General features: G+C 37.3%; 1 protein-coding gene across 22 annotated transcripts in view; it reads right to left on the reverse strand.

Annotated features, from left to right (window-relative positions):
• APBB2 (amyloid beta precursor protein binding family B member 2) overlaps nucleotides 1-22,226 on the reverse strand; it is a 336,396-nt gene that overhangs the window by 148,047 nt on the left and 166,123 nt on the right. For 13 of the 22 annotated variants that reach the window (XM_039845051.1, XM_039845045.1, XM_039845042.1 and 10 more), the window contains one exon: nucleotides 20,850-21,680. In XM_039845051.1, the coding sequence (XP_039700985.1) occupies nucleotides 20,850-21,680 (831 nt within the window). The remainder of the gene's footprint in view (nucleotides 1-20,849; nucleotides 21,681-22,226) is intronic. The other 9 variants (XM_039845061.1, XM_039845052.1, XM_039845059.1 and 6 more) reach the window with 1 other exon arrangement.

The raw sequence follows: 22,226 nt of genomic DNA on the forward strand, positions 1-22,226 counted from the left end.
TGTTGTTTCAAGGGGAAACTCCGCCATGTTTCCAAAGATCTCAGGATTGTAATTCTCGTTAAATTTGGCAGATCTGTATAAATTCTAATGGGAACACTGAAAGCCCTAAGGCAGATGTTGTATCAGAGCCGTGGTTCTCATGCTTCATGTGTAAAGGAAGCCTCCGAAGAACTAGTTAAAAAAAGCACGTTCCTGAGACCCACCTTCTGGGTTTCAATTTGTAGCACAGGGGTGACCCAGGCATCTACACTGCAAGACATGCCTAAGAGATTCTGATGCAGGTAGAATACAAGCCAAACCTGGAAGATATAGTGAGTTAATAGCTGTAACAGGATTTCCTCCAGACTTAAAAATGAAGGAGATAAGATTGTTTTTGGAGTTATTATACAACAGTTGAATCAGCCGATGAATCAAAGGCAAGAAACAAACGCAACAAGAATGAGATGGGATGGTTCCCAAACATAGTATGACTGTGATACCGTGATATAATAAGAAATATATGTTTGGTCTTCACCCCAGTTCCTGGAGAGCTCCTAAAAGCCTTGTTTTTCCTCAGTGATATGGGTCAGAGAGCGTCTTTTGTTATTCATAAGTCCCTGTCAACCACATCTGTGTTGATATTAATCAGATGGCTCTAGATGGTACCCTAGTTTCAGGATATGGGCTGGATAGTTTCAGGATATTGCCAGAGAAGAGCAAAACCAGAGAGGGTTGCAACTTTCAGTTTCAACCTCCAGTGAGGGGAAAGGGTTGATGAATGAGTCAATCGCCAATGGCCAATAAATTAATCAATCATGTCTATGTAATGGAACCTCCATAAAAACCCAGAACAAAGGGGTTTGGAGAGTTTCCCAGGTTGGTGAACAAAACCATGTGCCAGGAGGTTGTCAGACCTCAATTCCAAAGAAACAGAAACTCCTGTACTAGGGATCCTCTTGGACCTCATCCTGCATACCTCTTCATCTGGCTGTCCACTAGTATTCTTTATGATAAATCGGTAAATATAAGTAAAGTGTTTCCTTGAGTTCCACGCGCCATTATAACGAATTAGCATTCTGAGAGTGTCCCAGGAACTCCTGACTTGTAACACAGTGGGTAACCTGGGGACCCACTACTTGTGATTGGCATCTAAAACAGGGTGGGGGGCAGTCTTATGAGACAGCCGTTAACCTGTGAGGTCTGCACTAACTCTGGGTAGTGTCAGAACTGAATTAAATTGTAGGAAAGCCCAGTTGGTATCTGTAGATAAATTGCTTGGAGTTGTAAACCCACACATTTGGTGTCAGAAATGTTCTGTGTATGTAAAAAACAGATTATAGTGATAGAAATGACTTATTTTTAACTCAGTAGAAAATATTACAGTATTTTAAGAAAAACTGTATCAATCAGAAACCTTAGGTAGCTTAGAAAAAGCAGATCATAGATTTAAATTCCAAGGAAGAGGGAATCTTAGCCAATCCACTTCAAAAATTCTAGGTTCCTAGTAGCATTCTCTCAAAGGGATGAATTACAAACTCTCCAGCCTGATGCCATTTAAACATGTGATGCTCTGACTCCCCTTCAGCTAAGACCGTGTTCTCCAAGCAACCTTCTGTTTATGCCTGGGTTTCCTGTGTGGTTATCTAGAGGTAAAGAAAGCCTTGTCATGCAGTTCAGGGCAAATCAGGGCATACGATAATGATTTCTGATTAGAGACTAATACACTGGCACGGAAAGTATGCACTTGACCTTGTCATATCAAGAAATGTAGAACCTGGGAGAGTAATTATTCTCATCACAAATTAATAAACTGATATTTTATCTCTAGTATTTCAGTCTCATGAATTTTGAATAATGAGTCTATCCCTAAGATATAGATCAGCTTTTAGAGCCTGGTTTGAAGCCTATCAGATAGACCCTTGGCAAAAGTCATATACGGCACTTGGTGAAGACTGCTGGGTGTCTTACCTGGCAGAGACTATCAACATCAACCTGTGAGTGCAAGAGTATGCTTGTCTTTCCACAAGTGGCCCTTTCACTTTATTATAAAGAAGTAAAAGTAAGAGAAATGGAATGTTTCATCAATGTACTTAACAGCTCAATCATTGGTGAATGAAATATTGAGCTATTATTTTAGAAGTATGGCTAAATCAAGTTTAATAGTAAAAATGGGGAAAAAAGAAGAAAGTGGTTCAAACCATCAAAACTATTTTACTGGGGGTTTTTCTGTGTGTGTGTGTGTGTGTGTGTGTGTGTGTGTGTGTGTGTGTGTGTGTTGACAGTCCTTTAATACTGTCGAACCTGGTTAAGCCACCCATCTTACCACACCACCCTTATCACTCTTCTAAATCTAAGTACGGTTAAAACAACAACACCCCAAGAGAACATATAAAAATCCCAGGCATAGCGGTGTCCAAGGAAAGCCACATTATCCCATGGCTATTCCCACATTACCTCAAACACACACATCGGAAATAAAAAGATATTATCTTTCTCCAAAAACCAGTTCTTCCTCTCAACTTCACTATTTCTGAAAACCAGCATTCTTTTAGTCTTCGAGCTGAAAATCTGACATCTTTCATTCTGCTCTCTCCCCCACCACCCATACCCAATCAACCAGTAAATCCTAGAGATTTCTTTCTTCTACTTCTGTTCTATTTTTAAAGCTACTATTCTTCTCCAGTTCTCACAATCTCAAACAGGTTACTATGAGATTCTCATAACTGCCTGCCTCCTTTGTCCCTCTAACATAGTCTAGGCACCAATGTCAGCTATATTTTCTTCAAACTCCATTTTATGAATGGCACTCTTTTTCTCTTAACTTTCATTTTTCACTATCAAAAAGCAAGTTCACAATTAAGCATTAGCCTTCTCCAATCTGGCCTCCATCTACCAAAATGATCTCTCTCACAATTATCCTACATAGATTCTCTTCACCAACCAAACTGCTAAAAGCACGGATCCCCAAAAAGATTCGTTTGTTCTCAGAGGTCAAAATCATTTCCATAATACTAAGGTATTATTTATGCCTTTTAAACTGTGTTGACATTTAACTAACAGGGTGCAAAAAATAATGAATATAAAATAGATGGCATCTCAGTATGAAGCAAGACAATGGCACAAAATGTACTAGCAATTATTATATTCCTCAATACTACATACTCCCAATAAAATACTACATACTCCCAATGCCAGTTGTTGAAGCGGTAAAATTTATTTGTTTGTTTTCAATTACAATTATTCACTACTAATTTACATTAGTTTCGGGTATACAGCATAATGGTCAGACATTTACATAATTTATAAAGTGATCCCCCATTAGTCTAGTATCAGATAGCATTATACATAGTTATTACAGAATTATTGACTATATTCCCTATGCTGTATGCTACAATTTGTACTTTTTAATCCCTTCACCCATCCTTCCAACCACCCTCTCATCCAGCAATCATCAATTTGTTCTTCATACCTAAGAGTCTGTTTCTGTTTTGTTCGTTTATTTTATTCTTTAGATTCCACATATAAGATCACATGGTATTTGTCCTTCTCTGTTTAAATTATTTCACTTAGCATAATGCTTTCCAGGTCCATCTATGCTGTCTCAAATGGTAAGATTTCATTCTTTTTTATGGCCAAGTAATATTCCATTTGTTACATATGTACCATCACTTCTTTATACAATCATCTCCTGATGGGCACCAAGGTTGATTCCATATCTTTGCTATTGTAAATAATGCTGCAATGAACATAGGGGAGAATATATCTTTTTCAATTAATGTCTTGGATTTCTTTGGATAAATACCCAGAAGTAGAAGTGCTAGGTCATAAGACAGTTTTAAGTTTCTGAGAAGCTTCCATACTGCTTTCCATGGTGGCTGCGCCAATTTGCAATTCTACCAACAGTACATACTTGTCAACGTTGTTGTCTGTTGATTTATTGATGATGGTCATTCTCACACATTGATAGGTCTGAGGTAATCTCATTATGGTTTTAATTTTTCATTTCTCGGATAACTAGTGACATATCTGTTCATATATCTATTGGCTATCTGTATGTCCTCTTTGAAGAAATGTCTATTTAGGTCCTTTGCCCATTTCTCAAATGGATTGTTAGGTTTTTTTGTTGTTGTTCAGTTGCATGAGTTCTTTATAACATTTGGATATTAACCCCTTATCGAATGTATCATTGGCAAATATCTTCTTCCATTCATTAGGTTGTTTTTTCATCTTTTTGTGGTCTCTTATGTTGTGCAAAAACTTTTTAGTTTGATGTAGTCCCATTTGTTTACTTTGTCTTTTTGCTTCCTTTGCCCAACATATTTAAAAAATATTTATAAGAGCAATGTCATAGAGTTTACTGCCTATGTTTTCTGCTAGAATTTTTATGGCTTTAGGTTTTACATTCCAGTCTTTAAGCCATTTTGAGTTTATTCTTGTAAATGATTTAAGAAGGTGGTCTTGTTTCACTTTTTATTTTTGCATGTATATGTCCAGTTTTCCCAACACCATTTATTGACTAAATTGTCTTAACTCCATTGTATATTTTTGCCTCCTTTGTCATGGATTAATTGCCCATATAGGTGTAGGTTAATTTCTGGGCTCTCTATTCTGTTCCATTGATCTATGTGTCTGTTTCTATACCAGTACCATGCTGTTTTGATTACTATAGCCTTGTAGTATAGTTTGATATCAGGTAGCATGATACCTCCAACTTTGTTCTTCTTTTTCAAAACTGCCATGGCTATTCGGGGTCTTTTGTGGTTCCATATAAATTTTAGAATCATTGGTTCTAGTTCTATGAAAAATGCCATTGGCATTTTGATGAGGATTGCACTGAATCTATAAATTGCTTTGGATAGTATGGACACTTTAACCATGTTAATTCTTCTTATCCATGAGCATGGTATATGCCTCCATTTATTTGTATCTTTTTCAATTTCTTTCTTCAATGTTTTATAATTTTCTGAGTATAGGTCTTTTACTTCTTTGGTTACACTTATTCCGATGTATTTTTTGATGCAATTATATATAGCATCAAAATTATTTTCTTAATTTCTCTTTCTGACAGTTTGTTATTGGTGTATAAAATGCAACCAATTTCAGAATATTAATTTTGTACTCTGCTATTTTACTGAATTCACTTATCAGTTCTGATAGTTTTTTTGTGGAATCTTTAGCGTTCTCTCTATATATTATCATGTCATCTGTAAATTATCACGATTTAACTTTTTCTTTCCAGTTCATATGCCTTTTATTTATTTATGATTGCTGTGGCTAGGACTTCCAATACTATGTTGAATAGAAGTGGTGAAAGTAGACATCCGTGTCTTATTCCTGCTCTTAAGGAAAACACTTTTAGTTTTTCACCGTTGAGTATGATGTTAGCTGTAGGTTTGTCACATATGACGTTTACTACGTTGAGGTATGTTTCCTCTATTCCCAGTTTGCTGAGAGTTTTTATCATAAATAGATGCTGGATTTTGTCAAATGCTTTTTCTGCATCTATTGAAATGATCATAGGATTTTTATCCTTCATTTTGTTTATGTGATGTATTATGCTAATTGATTTGTGGATATTGAGCCAACCTTGCACCCCAGGAATAAATCCCACTTGATCATGGTGTATGATCTTTTTGATGTACTGCTGAATTTGGTTTGCTAATATTTTGTTGAGGATTTTTGCATCTATGTTCGTCAAGAGATACTGGACTATAACTTTCTTTTTCTGTAATATCTTTCTCTGGCTTTGGAATCAGGTTATGTTGGCCTCGTAAAATAAGGTTGAGAGTCTTTTATTTTCATTAACTTTTTGGAATAGTTTGAGAAAAATGGGTGTTAATTCTTTTAATGTTTGGTAAAATTCACCTGCGAAGCCATCTGGTCTAGGACTTTTGTTTGTTGCAAGTTTTTTGATTATTGATTTGATTTTGTTAGTAGTAATCAATCTGTTCAGATTTTCTGCTTCTTCTTAATTCAAACTTAGAAGACTGTATGTTTCTGAGAATTTACCCATATGTTCCATATTTTCCAATTAGTTGGCATATAACTAACTGTTTGTAGTATTTTCTTATAATCCTTTGTATTTCTGTGGTGTCAGTTGCCACTTTTCCCCTTTCATTTCTGATTTTATTTATTTGGGTCCTCTCTTTTTTTTTTCCTTCTTTGATTAGTCTGGTTAAAGGTTTATGTATTTTGTTTATCTTTTCAAAGAACCAACTCTTGGTTTCTTTCTTTCTTTCTTTCTTTTTTGTATTGTCTTCTTAGACTCTATTTCGTTTATTCTGCTCTGATCTTTATTATTTCCCTCCTTCTATTCACTTTGGGCTTTGTTTGCTGTTCTTTTTCTAGTTCCTTTCAGTGTAAAGTTAGATTGTTTATTTGAGATTTTTCTTATTTCTGAAGGTAAGTCTTTATTGCTATGAATTTCTCTCTTAGACTGCATTCACTGTGTCACATAAATTTTGGCTTGTGTTTTCATTTTCATTTTTTTCAAGCTATCTTTCAAGAATTTTTTCTTTGATCTCATCGTTAACTCATACATTGTTCAACAGTATGATATTTAGACTCCATGTGTTTATGTGTTTTTCAGTTTTTTTCTTATAGTTGATTTCTAGTTTCATACCTCTGTGGTCAGAAAAGGCACTTGATATGATTTCCATCTTCTTAAATTTATTGAGACTTGTGGTGTGGCCTAACATGTAGTCTATCTCGGAAAATGTTCCATGTGTACTTGAAAAGAATATATATTCTGCTGCTTTGTTATTAAATGCTTTAAAAATATCCATCCGGCCTAATGTGTCATTTAAGGCTGCTTTTTCCTTGTTGATTGTCTGAAAGATCTGTCCATCAACATCAATAGGCTATTAAAATCCCTTACTGTGACTGTATTACTATAGATCTCTCCGTAAATGTCCATCGGTATTTTTTTTATGTATTTAGGTGCTCCTATGTTGGGTGTATAAATGTTTACAAAGATAATATCCTCTTGTTGGATTGATCCATTTATCATTACGAAATGTTCTTCTTTGTCTCTTATTATAGACTTTATTTTAAAGTCTATTTTGTCCGATTAAGTATTGCTATCCTAACTTTTTCTTTGTTCCCGTTTGCACGAAATATTTTTTTTTATCCTTTTAGTCTGTGTTTGTCTCTTGCTCTGAAATGTGTCTCTTATAGAAAATGTATGTATGGGTCTTGTTTTCTTATCCACCGGGCTACCCTCTGTCTTTAGATTGGAGCATTGAAGCCATTTACATTTCAAGTAATTATTGTTAGGTACATAGGTACTGCCATTTTATTATTCATATTTGTGTTCTTCCTGCCCCCCTCCCCCTTCTTCTTCTTCTTAAAGAATTCTCTTTAACATTTCTTGTAATACTGGTTTGGTGGCGTTGAACTCCTTTAGCTTTTTTGAATCTGGGAAGCTCTTTAGCTCCCCTTTAATTTTAAATGACAGCCTTTCTGAATAGTATAGTCTTGGTAGTAGATCCTTGCTTTTCCTCACTTTGAATATTTCATGTCAATCCTTTCTGGCCTGCAATGTTTCTGTGGAGATACCAGTTGACAGTCTTAGGGGAGCTCCCTTGCAGGTAACTAACTAACTGCCTTTTTCTTGCTGCTTTAATATTCCCTGTCTTTAACCTTTAGCATTTTAATTATCACATGTCTTGGTGTGGGTCTCTTTAGGTTCACCTGGTTGGGCCTCTCTGTGCTTCCTGGACTGGAAATATGTCTATTTCCTTTGCAGGTAAAAGAAGTTTTCCATCATTATTTCATCGAATAGGTTCTCAACCCCTTGCTCTCTCCTTTCTCCTTCTGGAACTTCTATGATGCAAATATTGTTATACCTGATGTTGCTCTAGAAGTCCCTTAAACTATTCTTTTTTTATAATTCTTTTTTTTTGCTGTTCTGATTGAGTTTCTTCTGCTGCTTTGCCTTCCAAATCACTGATTCGATCCTCTTCTTCATCTATTCTGCTGTTGATTCCTTTTAGTATAGTCTTCATTTCAGTTATTGTATTCTTCATTTTTGACTGGATCTTTTTTATGGTTTTTGTTTCTTTTTCATGTTTACTTTCTCTTTGTTCAAATTCTCACTATGTTCTTTGAGCATCTTTTGAACCCTGTATGTGGTAGACTGCTTGCCTCTATTTCATTTAGTTCTTTTTCTGGAGTGTTCTCTTCTTCTTTCATTTGAGACATGTTTCTGTCTCATTTTAACTGTCTTTCTGTGCTTATTTCTATGTAGTAGGTAGATCTGCTACATCTCCCAGTCTTGGTAGGGTGGCCTTATGTAGTAGGTGTCTTATGGGGCTCGGGGATACAGTCTCCCTGATCACCTGAACCAGGTGCTCTAGGAGTGTCCTTTATGTGAGTTTTGTGTGCCTTCCTGTTATAGTTGAGCTTTGAGCGCTGTTGGCATGTCAGTGGGTGGAACTGACCCTCAGGATGACCAATTGTGAGGATTGGCCAAGACCACAGCATACAAGCTGCTGTGCAAGGACAGACCTCATGGAGCAGGATTTACCAGTGGGGTGTGGTAACTGCCAAAACCACCCTTTGAGTGTGGTCTGAAGCCAGCTACAGGGTTTGTTGGTTCCGGGGCCTCTTGAGAAGAGCTCCAGTGTAGGCTAAGGTCAGCCACTGACTCTGACCAGGCCAGTGCTACCCAGGAGCTACAAAGTTGGTCGCTGACTCTGCCGGACCTGAAGGTGTGCAGGAGAGGTCATGCTGCGAACTGAGGCCAGATGCCACAAGTACCAGGCCTGGGGAAGCTCAGCTAAAGGCCTGTGGTACCCTGAGTACTGCTGCCACCTGTCGACTGCCTTTTATGTCTCAGTTGGTGAAAGTGACTCTGGAGTTTAGCAAGTTGGGTGAGGTGGGGAATTTCAGGGAGTCAACAGGGTGAGGCAAGTGGTGTTCATCGGGTTAGTGCAGATTTAGATTTGGTGCCAATGTTGACCATGAAGCCACTTAAAAGGCTCAGAGCCCACCATGGCCAGCCATCATCTGCCTGGGATCCGCAGACACCTGAAAGTTTTCCAAGTAAGAATGTAGTGTGGGCCAACCCCAGCTGACTGCCTGCTAGCTGCCAACCACCAAAAAACTTTCAGGCAGTGTGTGAGTTGGGTGTGGTGGCATACCAGGGAGTCAAGAGGGTGGAGCTAGCAGAGTTTACCAGGCCAATGTAGGCTCAGATTTGGCTGTGTGGAATGAGGGCTCAAGACAGGAAAGATGGCACCTGCTCTGTGGCTACAAGGGAGGAGTCTCAACACAGGGACACTGGCAGCTGTCCCTCCAGCCCTTGTCCTGAAACTACTCAATTCATTCTCTCCCTTTAAGTCTCTGGCACCTCACAAGCCACTGTCTCTTCATCAGAACCCAGGTGAGTACCTGGGAGTGAGAGAGTCTGTGCTTCAGCTCTTTAAGAGGACATCTGGTTTTCCTGTAGTTTTTTGTCTCATCTGCACAGTTGGGATCCTGGTTCATTTTCACAGCCAGATATTGTGGGGACTCCTTTTCCCAGCTCCGGTGCTCTGAGCTGGGGAGCTCGGTATGGGGCTGGGACTTCTCACTCTTCAGGGGGTCCTCTGTAGCCGAGATATCCCTCTTGATTCTCACATGAGTGTGGGACCAACTTGTTTTGTGCCTCCACCCCTCCTATCAGTCTCGATGTGGATTCTTCTGTACGTCCTTAGTTATAGACTTCTGTTCGGCTAATCTTCAGGTGGTTCTCCAGGTTGGTTGTTCTACATTTAGCTGTAATTTTAACATGGTCATAGGAGGAGGCAAGCACAGTGTTTTCCTACTCCACCATCTTGACCGGATCTCCCACAACAGTAAAACATGTTAATTTTATTAAATCTTAACCCTTAATTATATTCATTTTTAATGTAAGTATGCATTAGAGAAGAGTAATTCTTGTTTCAAGGAAAAGCACATGGGACACTTTTTTTACTTGAAAGAATGAATGTCAAACTATGGTTATTCAAATCTGGGTTCCGGGCAGACATTTTCTCAAAAATAAATGAGTTAAGCCTGTCACTTCAAGGAAAACAACTGACAGTATTTGTTGCCAATGATAAAATGTGAGCTTTCAAACAAAAATTAGAATTTTGGAAAATTTGTATTCGCCACTGAGAGCTTGACAGCTTCCCAACAATTAATGACTTTTGTGATGAGATGTGGTGAGATCAATGAATGTAATGTTTTCATATTGTGTAATGAAACACGTCAACATTTGGAAGAGCTTCATAACTCACTGAACCAATATTTTCCAAATTACCAATACGTGATGTTACAAAATTATGCATGGGTAAATCATCCATTCAAAATGTAAGATAGACCACTGAATTTTAATATAACAGAGTACAAAAAATTTTACTATTATGGTTTCAGAGTTACATTATAGCTAACCTATAAGAAACTACCAATTATCAACTTTTAGTGTAACATCATAAAAGAATATCCGCATTGCCTAAAAAGGCTATTAAAATATTCCTCTGTTTTCTTCCTACATATCTGTATGAGGCCAGCAGGATTTTCTTCATCTACATCAACCACGATATTTTATTAAGACACACTAAAGGTAGAAGCAGTTAAGAGACTCCAGTTGCCTTAGATTAAGTCATACATTAAAGAGATTTTCAAATAAATAAAACAACATGACATTTCTCACTAAATTGTTGTTGGCTTTGAAAAAATGGTTATGTTTCACAGAATGCATTTTATGTTGTTAATATTAATAGGTTACTTATTGTTTTTTAAAATAACTTTAAAATGTATCTGTTTTAATTTTTAATACAGTAAATATTGATAGATATCATTTATCATTTGTAAACAATGATCCTTAGGGTTCTCAATAATTTTTGAAGGTTCTAAAGGGGTCTCCAAGACCAAAAAGTTTGAGAACACTGCCTTACAGCATCTCTTCTTTTGCTTTCTTTCAGTTTCTATTTTCTGCGTGCCCATTAGTTCTTTACTTTTCTAAACCCCATTTATCTTTCAAATCTGCCTTCTTCTTGCACCACATGAGCCCTCCAGATTAAGAAATGCCTTATCTGAAAAAAAAAAAAGGAGAAATGCCTTATCTGAAACTTTATGACTCTTGTCTGTCCTACAAACTTGGCAAAAATCACTTGTTATCACTCACTAGTTATGCTTTGAAGTAAATGTATTTATTCCACATTATTTTTTTTTACATAAGCATGTCCCAGGCACTTTTATTCTATGTGCTCAGGATATAGCAGTGAACAAAACAGACTATACCCCTTCCCTCACCACCGTACAGTCCAGTATTACTACTCAAAGTGAGGTCAAGCACCAGAAGTATGTACCAACATTACTAGAGTGAGCTTGTTAAAAATGCGGAATCTCCACAAATACAAACTTAAAAAAAATTTTTTAATGCAGAATCTCAGGTCCCAGCCCAGACCTACAAAATCAGAATCTGCATTTCAACAACATCCCCAGAAGATTTTCTTATATATTAACATTTGAGAAGCAGAAAATGTATGTAGCTCCCTAATACTGCGAACCTCTTAGAGGTAAAGTATTACCTTTAATTCATTGTACAATTTATGTGTTATGTTAATCACTCACTCAAACATGAATATCCAACATATGGATTTATATCTGGGGATTTTTTTAAACAACAACAACAACAACAACAGAGGCAAAACAGCCTATCTTCTGAAGAAGCTTTCTATTTCAAAACAAAAAAAAGACAATGATGACTATGACAGCTAACATTTTAAAAAATGCTTTCTGTAGGCCAGGTACTATGCCAAGGACTTTACATAACAATCTTATAAGGTAGGTTCTACTATTACTCCCACTTTAGAGATAAGAAAATTGATTAAGAAAGTGATGGAGTTTGAATGAGTCAGGATGTCTAACTTTCAAACCCAGAAAGTGGTTAATGCCATATAGAGTTAAAGAGATTTAAAAGAATCTTGAGGAAGGAGACCGTGAGTTCTTTGAAGGAAAGATTATGCCTCAATCTTAGAATTATCCAGAACACTAGCTCAGTCCCTTACACATATTAAGAATTCAGGAGATATTCGCCAATAAAAAGAATATGAGTGACTTAAGGCTAACATATCATCCTTGCTAGAAGTATCCTAAAAATAAACTATCTAGATTTTACCAGTCCTATAATCCTTAACTCCATTAAAGATATAATGGACCTGAGTCCATTCTATGACTCAGAGCTTTTGTTCCACAGCACATGGTGGAAAAATAAACAGGAGACAGAGGGACAAGCCATCAATTAAAAGGTAAAAGCAACTCAGAAATCTTGAAAGAGCTGATCTTTGTTCTGGGGAAAGAAGAAGAAGGGGAAGAGGTCATGGAATGTTTCCCTTGTCCACACTGAGCAAGGGATGAAAGGAAATGCTGGTCAAATGCCCCTCACAGGACGCATCCCCGGAGCAGACATGGAAAAGCAAAGCAGAAACTGGAGAGTTGGCTCATTACTAAGAAGTGTCCCTAGAGGCTTCTCTAGGTATCTTGTCACCTCCAGCCCTTTAACTAACTACCTTTGGTATATCTTCCATCAGCCCCTTCCCAATGATTTGGAGTTGGGGTCATCTCTGTTCTCTCACTTACTGACAACTACACATGGAACAATGACCACATTTTCTTCTATAACATTCTGAGAAAAGGTTCTATGGTTCTGTTACTACTAGTCTACATGCCTAGGGAGTAAATAGGCTTTCATGAGCCAGCTATCTTGTATATCTAATCATCACATATACTATCATGTGTATGAGAGAAAGTATCTTGGTAATAAACAAAAGACTAAAATCAGCTCCCTAAAGCCATATATAGGAAGGAAATCTATCTTTATAATATCCCAGATATACCAATTCAGTGCAGTTCTATATGAAGACTTCTTCAAATAACACTGAGGGAGAAAAATAATCAACTAGCAATAATCAACTTCCTTAATAATTCTAAGGAAGAATTTTGCAGGGATTAAATTCAATCATACTCAAGAGTAAATCTATCAACAGCAAAACAAAAAGGAAAAAATGAAAGTTTACATACAATAAATACCATCTCCCCACTCAGGTACCAACACTAATATTTTGGAGGTAGGCACCCTGTTTTCTTACTTTCTGACTGTCTCACACGGAATGCTGATCATATATAATTTTCTAATAGTCAAATGATTTGATTTTTCCAGTGAAATCTGTTTGTATACAAAGCTTTTACTTCACTGTGTTGCATCCAAGGAAACACGATATACAAATTATAAGCGTAATTGGTAACTATCATCACATTTATGAAAGCAAACTGGGTATATTAACTGAGCCACATCTGAGGCACAAAATTTATAAGCCACCCACATCTTAGCTTTTGAAAGCTAATATTTTCCCTCCTCTAACCTCCTCTTCTAAGATTAACAGAGAACTCTGGAAAGTCACCTAAAGATGCCTCTGGAAATTTCAAGCATATTTTGCTTAACAGTTCATGTCATGCTTCATAATTCTACCAGAAGGCATGGGACTGAGACTAGGGCAGTTGTGATTAAAGGAAGTCTGTAGACCCAAGGATGCTGCTACTATGGCATTACATTTGTATGCAGCCATAACAGGCAAGACCAGCATTAGCCTAGTTCTTTCTACCACAATCGTTTCATGTGTACAGGATGGCTGAGTCCACTGACGCTTGGAGCCAGGTTCCACAAGCCCATATTTTTATGTAAAAGCTTCCAATTTCTAAGCACTGGCATCTAATTCAAAGTTTTCTAAAACACTGTCTACTGGGCAAAATCTATCTACGGGTTGCCTACATACTTCCCAGCACTGCTCATTTGTGATCTCTGAAGCTTTCACGGCATATTGCCTCTGCCCTAAACTGAGGATCGTATCTTGTTCTTTTATAGTCTACATAACTCCTAAGAAAATCCTGTATGTCTGGAAAGCAATATCTCTTAAACAAAAGAAAAATATGACTATTATTTATATCCTTATCTGTCTGTTCTTAAGCTCTGATCAAAAAGAATAATCCCATCTCCATATGCGAAGAACAATCTCATCTCCATATACCAAGTTCCCTGAACTATCCCACCTTCCAGAGATGAGCCATACTGTTAAATGGTAAGCTTTACTATTATCTTTATCATGTTTTTCTGCCTTTTTCACACTTAGTCCCAATCTCATTTGGATTTGTGGTTTCAGATCACCAGTATCAGGTCCATAGCTAAGTTTCCTCAACTTTACAGTGAAGAATTTGGATGAAGGCAACATAAAACTATCTTGAGGTCTCTTGCAGCATATTTTATTCACTCACCAATTCTCAAAAAACCTGTGTTAGCTTTCCTTCTTGAAAAATTTGAATATGATAGTTCTTGCAAATATCCTCTCACATCTCCCCTGTGTTGCTTACATTACGGCATTACCTATGACGACATCTGTACTGGGTTGAATAGTTTACCCCCAAATTCATGTCCACTCAGAACCTCAGAATGTGACCTTACTTGGAAATACAACTTTTGCAGACATAATCAATTAAATTAAGGTGAAGTCATACTGGATTAGGAGGTGTCCTTATAATGAGTGGTGTTCTTGTTAGAAAGACATGGGAAGAAAAAGGCAGAGTTGCAGTGACACAGCTACAAGCCAAGGAATGCCAATTGTCGCTGGGAACTGTCAGGAGCTTGGCAGAGTCAAGGAAGGAGTCTTCCTGATGACATCTTGATTTCAGACTTTTAGCCAGAACTGTGAGAGAATAAATTTCTGTTGTTTTAAGTTACCAGTGCATGGTAATTTGTTACGGCAGCCCCGAGAAACTAGTAAACCATCTAAACGTCTCTCTTTGGCTTGAAAACTTAGGCTGTCCAGGACCTGGGGGTAGGCTTTATCTTTCATACTTATTACAATGTGATGTGTGCAAAATGAGACAAAGAACATGTGGACACATTTTAGAAGGCATTCAACATATGGTGGGGGCTTCTCCATGAAGACAGGAAACTGTATGTGAGCTACTTGAGGTCATAGACTGGTTCTAACTTATTTCTACATCTTGGGCATCTAGCACAGTCCACAGAGTAGACTTTTAAAAAATGATTGGCATGTATATGTAAATATGAATGAACAAATGAGGGAGAATGAATGGATGAACTAATGCACAAGGCAATGATGAACAAATTCTTGAACTATTAACTATCATGGATAATAATGCTTAGTGAAAATCATGGTCAAGTTACAGAATCATTTCGATTCTCCATGATGGATATCTGAACATCTGGATGTTTCTCTAGCCTCTTGGCTTTTAAAATCATAAATCTCTCTATATATTTATTAATTAAAGCTCTTGTGTGAGTATGAGTCTGGGCAGATAATTCATGATAAAATTTGACCAGAGAATTTCTAAAAGTGGTTGGTAGTATTTCTATGTCTATGAGTCAATGAGTCACAATCTGAGAGGCTACATACTTCTACTAAGGGCATGAGGGCATCATGTGGCATTTCTAAGAGCACCTCATGCAGGACTACTAGAAAAATCCACCCCACCACTTCTTAAGTAGCCATGCTCTGTCCACACTGCCCTCTCCCACAAGCTAAACAACTTGCCAAACTAGGAACTAACTTTTTTTTTTCAAAATGCCAGTAAAGCAGAAGAAAAAATGAAGAACAAAAAATCATGAATTAAACTTCTCTAGTGTTTAATAAAAAAGAAAAGAAAGAGATTCATTTTTTTAACAGCTGAAAGGGGCAATGATCTCTTCAGATTTCCATCCAATGAAAATCTATTCAATCTCCAATAAATAAGGTCCAGTGCCCAGACTTTCACGTCCAGGTCAACCGAAGCTGCTGCCCCTCAGTGCCTCTACCGCATAGCACTCTGGCCTCTCAGAGCCCCTTCCTGGTGCCGTCTTGAATATATCTACTGTCTTGTGCTCAATATCAGACTTTTGCTGCCACTCATTTCATTACATTTATCTTTTTGTCCCCTGAAGTACCTAGTATATTTTATAATGGACAGCAGCCAAAAACTACCTTGAATGTTCAATTGAATATTTTTTTTCTCTAGAACTTTCTAAAAATACTTAATTGAGCACAATCATCTTCTTTCTTAAGTTCGTGGGGTAAGATAAGAAATATTTTTGTACATCTTGTCCCTGAGGTACCAAAATCTAACTTAGAAATTACATGCCCTACCCCAGAACACAGTGTGCCCGAATTATATTGGAAACGTCTCACATTTGTCTCCTTGAATTCCTCCTATCACAGCATGGAACTCTCAACTGAGAAGACAAGTTCACTAAAGGGTGTTTAAAAGATTTTTAAAAATTCAGCAGGGCAAATAGGCTGAAAACTGGGCCTTTCCTATATCTTGGATTTTTTTTTTTTTGAAGGGATTGGGAGCTTTTAAAAAGCAATTTAAAAATCATTTATGTTTGAAATGACCAGAAACAACTGGATATAAAATGAACATTTAGAAGGAGTTTCTAAAAGTGTTAATAATATAAACTTATCCAAAGCTCTACACTCTTAAGCTAGAGAAGGCCAGAAACAAGAAGTGCTGTCATAATTGTTGACATAATTAGGTTTGTGCCCTGGCTTTTGCCTTTACCAACTATTCAACTTGCAAGGGTTCTACTTTGCTTACACTGAGACTGGAAAACAATCAGTTTGTGATATCAAAGGATTTAAACTCTTGAGCAACAGAGATCAATTTGCAATGCAAAATGTAAAGGCAAGTGAAGTCAAAATGGCCCCTTTCCTTGGCTCTGGCGTTCCTGACTCATAAACCTATAGACTCTAATGCAAAGAATGTTTGTGAAAGACTGAATGACTGACCCTAATTCTTCATCCTTCCCAGAAGACTAGAATATAAATAAGAATCACACTATTCAGGTGCTCTAAACAATTATTTTATACAAGCTGTGCTTTCTTTCTCATTTCTATAGGTGTATTGTTGAGGCAGACCCCAGAGAATATTCATGTTTGTCATCCAGTTCCATCCATCCAACTAGCAAAGTGAACATTTATGAAACTTCTTACTATGTGCTACACATTGTATGAGGAGGTTCATAACCACACATGCTGAAGACTTGGTCCCTGCCTGTATGGAGCTCTATGTCTAAATGGAAACTTTCGAGCAAGGTTACGAACTGCTGAGAGGAACATGATAAGAGACTTAGAAACATTTCATTGGGATATAGAGAAAGGACTTTCAACAGTTTAGAGAGTCAAGAAAGGTTTCACAGAGGAGACAACATTTCGTCTAAATCTCAACTGCTTATAGGAATGGAAAGATCTAAAATATAATTTTCCATTTTCCAGATGCTCAAGATAACTACCACACACATCCAGTTGAAGTGGATGAAGTCTGATGTATTCAGCTGCTGGGGGCCACATGGGTACATCTCAAGATTATGGTACAGTGGAGAAACACTGGATGCTGTATCTGAAGATCTGGGTTCAAGTCCCAGCATGGCCACTAGAGTATTAGAAAGTACCATGAACAAAATCTGCCACATAGTAGGCCTAGAGAATTTCACTGTGCCTTCCCCAATAAATGGTTATTCAGTCCACCTATTATGAGACAATATCATCATCGAGTTTTAAAATATTGTATCCAATATCAAAATCAGACATTGATTAAGATACAACATCAAATGATTTATTCAATATGTCAGGGCCATTTGGGGATATGTAGGTGACCTCCATTTTTATTCAATTGATCATTACTTATTTACTAAGTTATTATTTACTAGTCATTATTACCTGGTGCTATTATTTCAGGCACTGACAATACAATGATGAAAACAAACCAATCTCTGCTCTTAAGGTGCAAAAAGTCCTAATGAAAATCAGAGTCCAAATATAGGTAGTTCATAATTAAGAGAAAAGTAAGCTTTTATAGCCCACTTTTGTGCTGATAATGATCACTAATATTAACAGGCACTAATATTTATTAAGGTCTGGCTATATGCCAGACACTATTCTAAGAGCTCTTTGAAGATGCTTTCACTTATCCTCACAATAGGTCTATGCCAAAACCCTACTTTCACCCCCATTTTACAGATGAGAGGCTATGTGAGCTGCCATAATGTAACAGAGCTGGGATTTGAACTCAGGAAGTCGACTCTAGAGTCCATGCTCTCAATGATAAGTTAATCAAGCAGTAGACTCACCTAGATTGGTTTTCTCTGTGTATATCCTGCCTTTGCACATTATATTTAGTAATGAACCTAATTTTGAAATGGCTATTCCACAAGATCCACCCAGTTTCAAACTCTGTATCTTCAATTTTATTAAGCCCCAAATTAAACCTAAGGTACATGTTGGTACCAACAAGGTACAGAAACCTGTACCCAGGTAGCATCAAAATGTTGTGACTTTTAAAAGTTTTCATGAAGCGAACATAAAACACCAGGTGATTAACAGAGAGACTACACACAATCTGACCAATGTGTATTTATCAGAGTCATTGTGCTTACCTGGGGCCACTATGGGAACTGAATCTCTGGCAAGATCCTAACAGAGTAAAAGTTCTCACTTTCAAGTACCATAATGATGCAACCCCTTCTTTTAGAATCAGGGTCAAGGCATTCTTTTGAACTTTTCTAATTGCCTATGAAACTCAGTAATTTCAAAAATGCTTTTCTTTTTCCTAATAGCCTCTTGTTGTCTCAAAGGACAAACTATATAGAAAGAAAAGAGGAGCAACATATTGTACACATGGGACTGTGCAAAAAAATCTCACTGAGATGCTGGAGGGGGCAACTTAAGAAAGAAAGGAAAATAGAAAGTAGTGAATTTCTGGGTTAAGTGGTGCATTTTATTTTATAAATGGCATTCTAACTTGAATAAAGCTGTTCTATTTTTCTAGGCTCCCCAAAGCACAGTCTACAGTCCAAAGATAATGTGTCATGATTTAGTCATAAAACACACACCACTGTGATGAGTATTTACTTAATACACAGTGAATAAGCAAATATATACAGTTTTTTATATATGTACTATGGCACTGTATACTACTATCTTATAAAATATTGGCTCTTATTTTTTCTTTTCTTTCAACAGTTAGTATTTGTGTTTATTGCATATATAAGCACAGATATACTATATAAAACATAATAAACACTAATTTTACTATCAGAAGTGAAACATACAATGTTTAATTTAAACTGATTGCTATCATTACAAATATTAATGGTATGCTCCACTGGAAAGATGCAATCAAAAGAAATACCAGTTCTGAATAGTCATTCATTTTACTCACTAATTTATGTAGTGGTTGTCACTACATGAAACTGAAGTGTGATCAAGAAGTAAAGAGGTTTCTTTTCAGAAGGAGTTCAAAACTGGCTTTGAGGAAATTCCAAAAGAATTCCCAAAAAGTATTAATATTTGAGACATTGCACTCTGCTGAGGTAGGTAGAGACATCCCAAAGTGAACATTTTGAAGGGCAGCACAGGTTTGGCATCTTGTGTGTGTTTTTTAAAAAACTCAATCTCACTTCTTTAGAGTCACAGTTAACACAGTCTTTTAAGTATATTTGACTCAAAATGTCTATGCTAAGTGACCCATTAAGGGCCATTACCATACTGTCACCCTTACTTTAAAATTCGAAGGTCTTCAAAAGCGACCTAAAGAGAGAAAAATAAACAGAAAACTAATCCAGTTCACATCATGGGCCAACCACTGAAATGGTTCTGCAGAGAAACCCAACAAGAAGTAACACCAGGACACTGAGCAAAGGAGAGGTGAGCAGAGGGGACCGGAAAGGTTTTCTGGAGAGAGTCACAGTGGATGGAGTGGGTGCACGTGCTCAGCTTAAACTTCATGCTCTGCACAGGCCCTTACTGACACCAACACTCAGTAAGCGAAGGAACTACGGATAGAAATGATCTAAATATCGACGGTGAGGAAACTTAAATAAATCACAGAACTTGAATGTGGTAGAACAACATGCCTAATACTTTAAAAAGCCTGATGTAAAAAAGTGGTGTGTCTTGATATGGACTGCTTTACAAAATATATACTTAAGGAGAAAAGCAAAGGCATTTATAAAACAATTTAATGTAATTTTTTTGTTTTAACTTTTTACTGTGAAAAATTTTAAACACAAAATTAGGGAGAACAGAATAATGAACCTCGTGTACCCATTTTTAACAATGATCAGCTTATGGGAAATTTGGGGGTCTTTTTTATTCCTGGCCCAATTATTTTGGAGAAAATTCCATATACAATATCATTTATATTAGTTTACTTATATTGTTATGTTATATTATATATAGTACACTTATATTAGTACATTAGTATATGTCTCTAAAAAGTAAAGACTTTATAAAAATACCATTATCATAAAATTTGCATAAATTTTAAAATTTATTATAAATGTTTTCTGAAAGGAAAGAAGGGAAAAAAAAGGTAGCAATCATCCCTGAAAAAGTGGGCTAGAGTGTGGAGCAGGGGAGACTTCACTGTTCATCAAATGACTTTCAGTAAAATTTAAAAATTTAACTACAACAGAAAGCACCGTGTCTGGAAGAGCAGAGGAAAGGCTGCCACAACCTGAGGAAACTCTTTCTTTTATTATTTTGCTTAACAAAACCAAATATTTCTAGGTAGTATATAAAAATAGTTCATCACACACTGGCAGAATAACTTCTAAATAGATGTTTTACTGTATAACGCCAAGGACCTATTTCTTTTACAAAAACGCTTCCTAGAACAAATAAACCAAAATGAAACTGTTAAGGAATCTAACAATATTTTCCACACAAACTGCCCAATTTTACCGCGAGGTTCACATTCTTCTCTGCCTGCAAATGGATTTTTTGGGTTTGTCTAGGGATTAATATTAATAACTGAAAACACCAAAAGAAAATGTCACCTTACTATACCTTTCCCAGGGGTACCTGTTTCATCCGGGGAGCTGGGTGAAGCACTGTCCTGGGACAGTGTGGTCCAGCTGGACTCCTCATCGCTGGGTGCCAGGTTCTGGATCCGATGTAGTGCGCAATCAGTTTTGGCCCCTGTTTTAGGATGATCCTTCTTGGTCTCTGGGCTGGATGACACTGTGGCTACTTGGCCATCTTCAGGACTACACTGGGGTTTGTTTGGTTTCTGCAGCAGCAAATCACCATTCCCAATGACGGTGGAGGCCTGGCCCTGGCCTGGCTGGGACTTCTCTTCCACAACCGCATGCTGACTACCTAAGTTCTGCTCTAGTTCTCTGGTTGAGGTTTCCAGGTCTGCATAGTAATTTAGAAAGCTCTTGGTTCTCCTGGGTTGGGAGGGTAAAATGTCACAGCCCGAGGAATCCTGGGGGTGGGGCTCTTTACCTTCTAACTTCTCAGAAGTTATGTTGATGACTGCAGTGGGGCTGACATTTTTGTTGGGGTCCTGCTGCCCTTGTTCTGCAGCCTTCCGGAGCTGGTTCTCCCCATTTTTCACCAGCTTCATATTGGCAGAGCCATTTCCCAGTAAGGGCTGGGCAGCTGGATCCGAGAGGCCCATCGCTGCTTGGATGTTAGTTAATGCATATTTTTTCCTGCATTTGGGAGGTGTGCTGTTCTTAGTTTCTGTATGTTTTATTTCAGCATTCAACAGTTCATTGTGGGAGGAACGGAGATTAAGGGTATTTGGTGGTGTGGCTGGGCTGCTCCGATTCGTGACATCTGTGGTTCCGCTGCTGGCCATAAACACTGCCAAAGTGTCTACACCTGAGTCAGCTGGAAAAAAAGAAAACTGGTCATTAGAAGCCTGGCATTATTAAACTACTTAGCATACAGAGTGACTAAACATTTTTATACAGAAAACTGAAAGAATTAATCTTCCGGTGCATACATTTTTATAGAACTGGCCCATTTTTTTCTTTATTTTCACTGCTTGCTCATTTATCAAATAGAAGCAAATAAAAGGCCTAATGTGAGTACACAAAGGCCACTTTATCAAAAAGGTAAGAGAACTGAAGGTCCAAATTTTACTTAAATTAAAAAGTATCTCTCTTTTGAATTCAAATTTGAATTTCCTTTTGGTGGCTGGTCTTCATTTTTCACAACCTTGAAAATCCTCCCCTTTCTAAACATTTATGCCACATTTCTACTCCGTCATTCCCTCAGGCAACAAAAAAGTTGCTTAAAAATACTCTGGGGCTCCATGTTTCTTAATTAACCTTAAAGGCCACTATTCAAGTCCAAGGTAATTTTTCTCAACCATGTTTGGAAATTGTGTTCTGAATGCGTGCAAAAATCAAGCCTCCATTCGAGTGTTTTGCT

The sequence above is a fragment of the Pteropus medius genome, unplaced genomic scaffold (assembly GCF_902729225.1).
Source record: "Pteropus medius unplaced genomic scaffold, Ma_sr-lr_union100, whole genome shotgun sequence".
Classification (NCBI taxonomy): Eukaryota; Metazoa; Chordata; class Mammalia; order Chiroptera; family Pteropodidae; genus Pteropus; species Pteropus medius.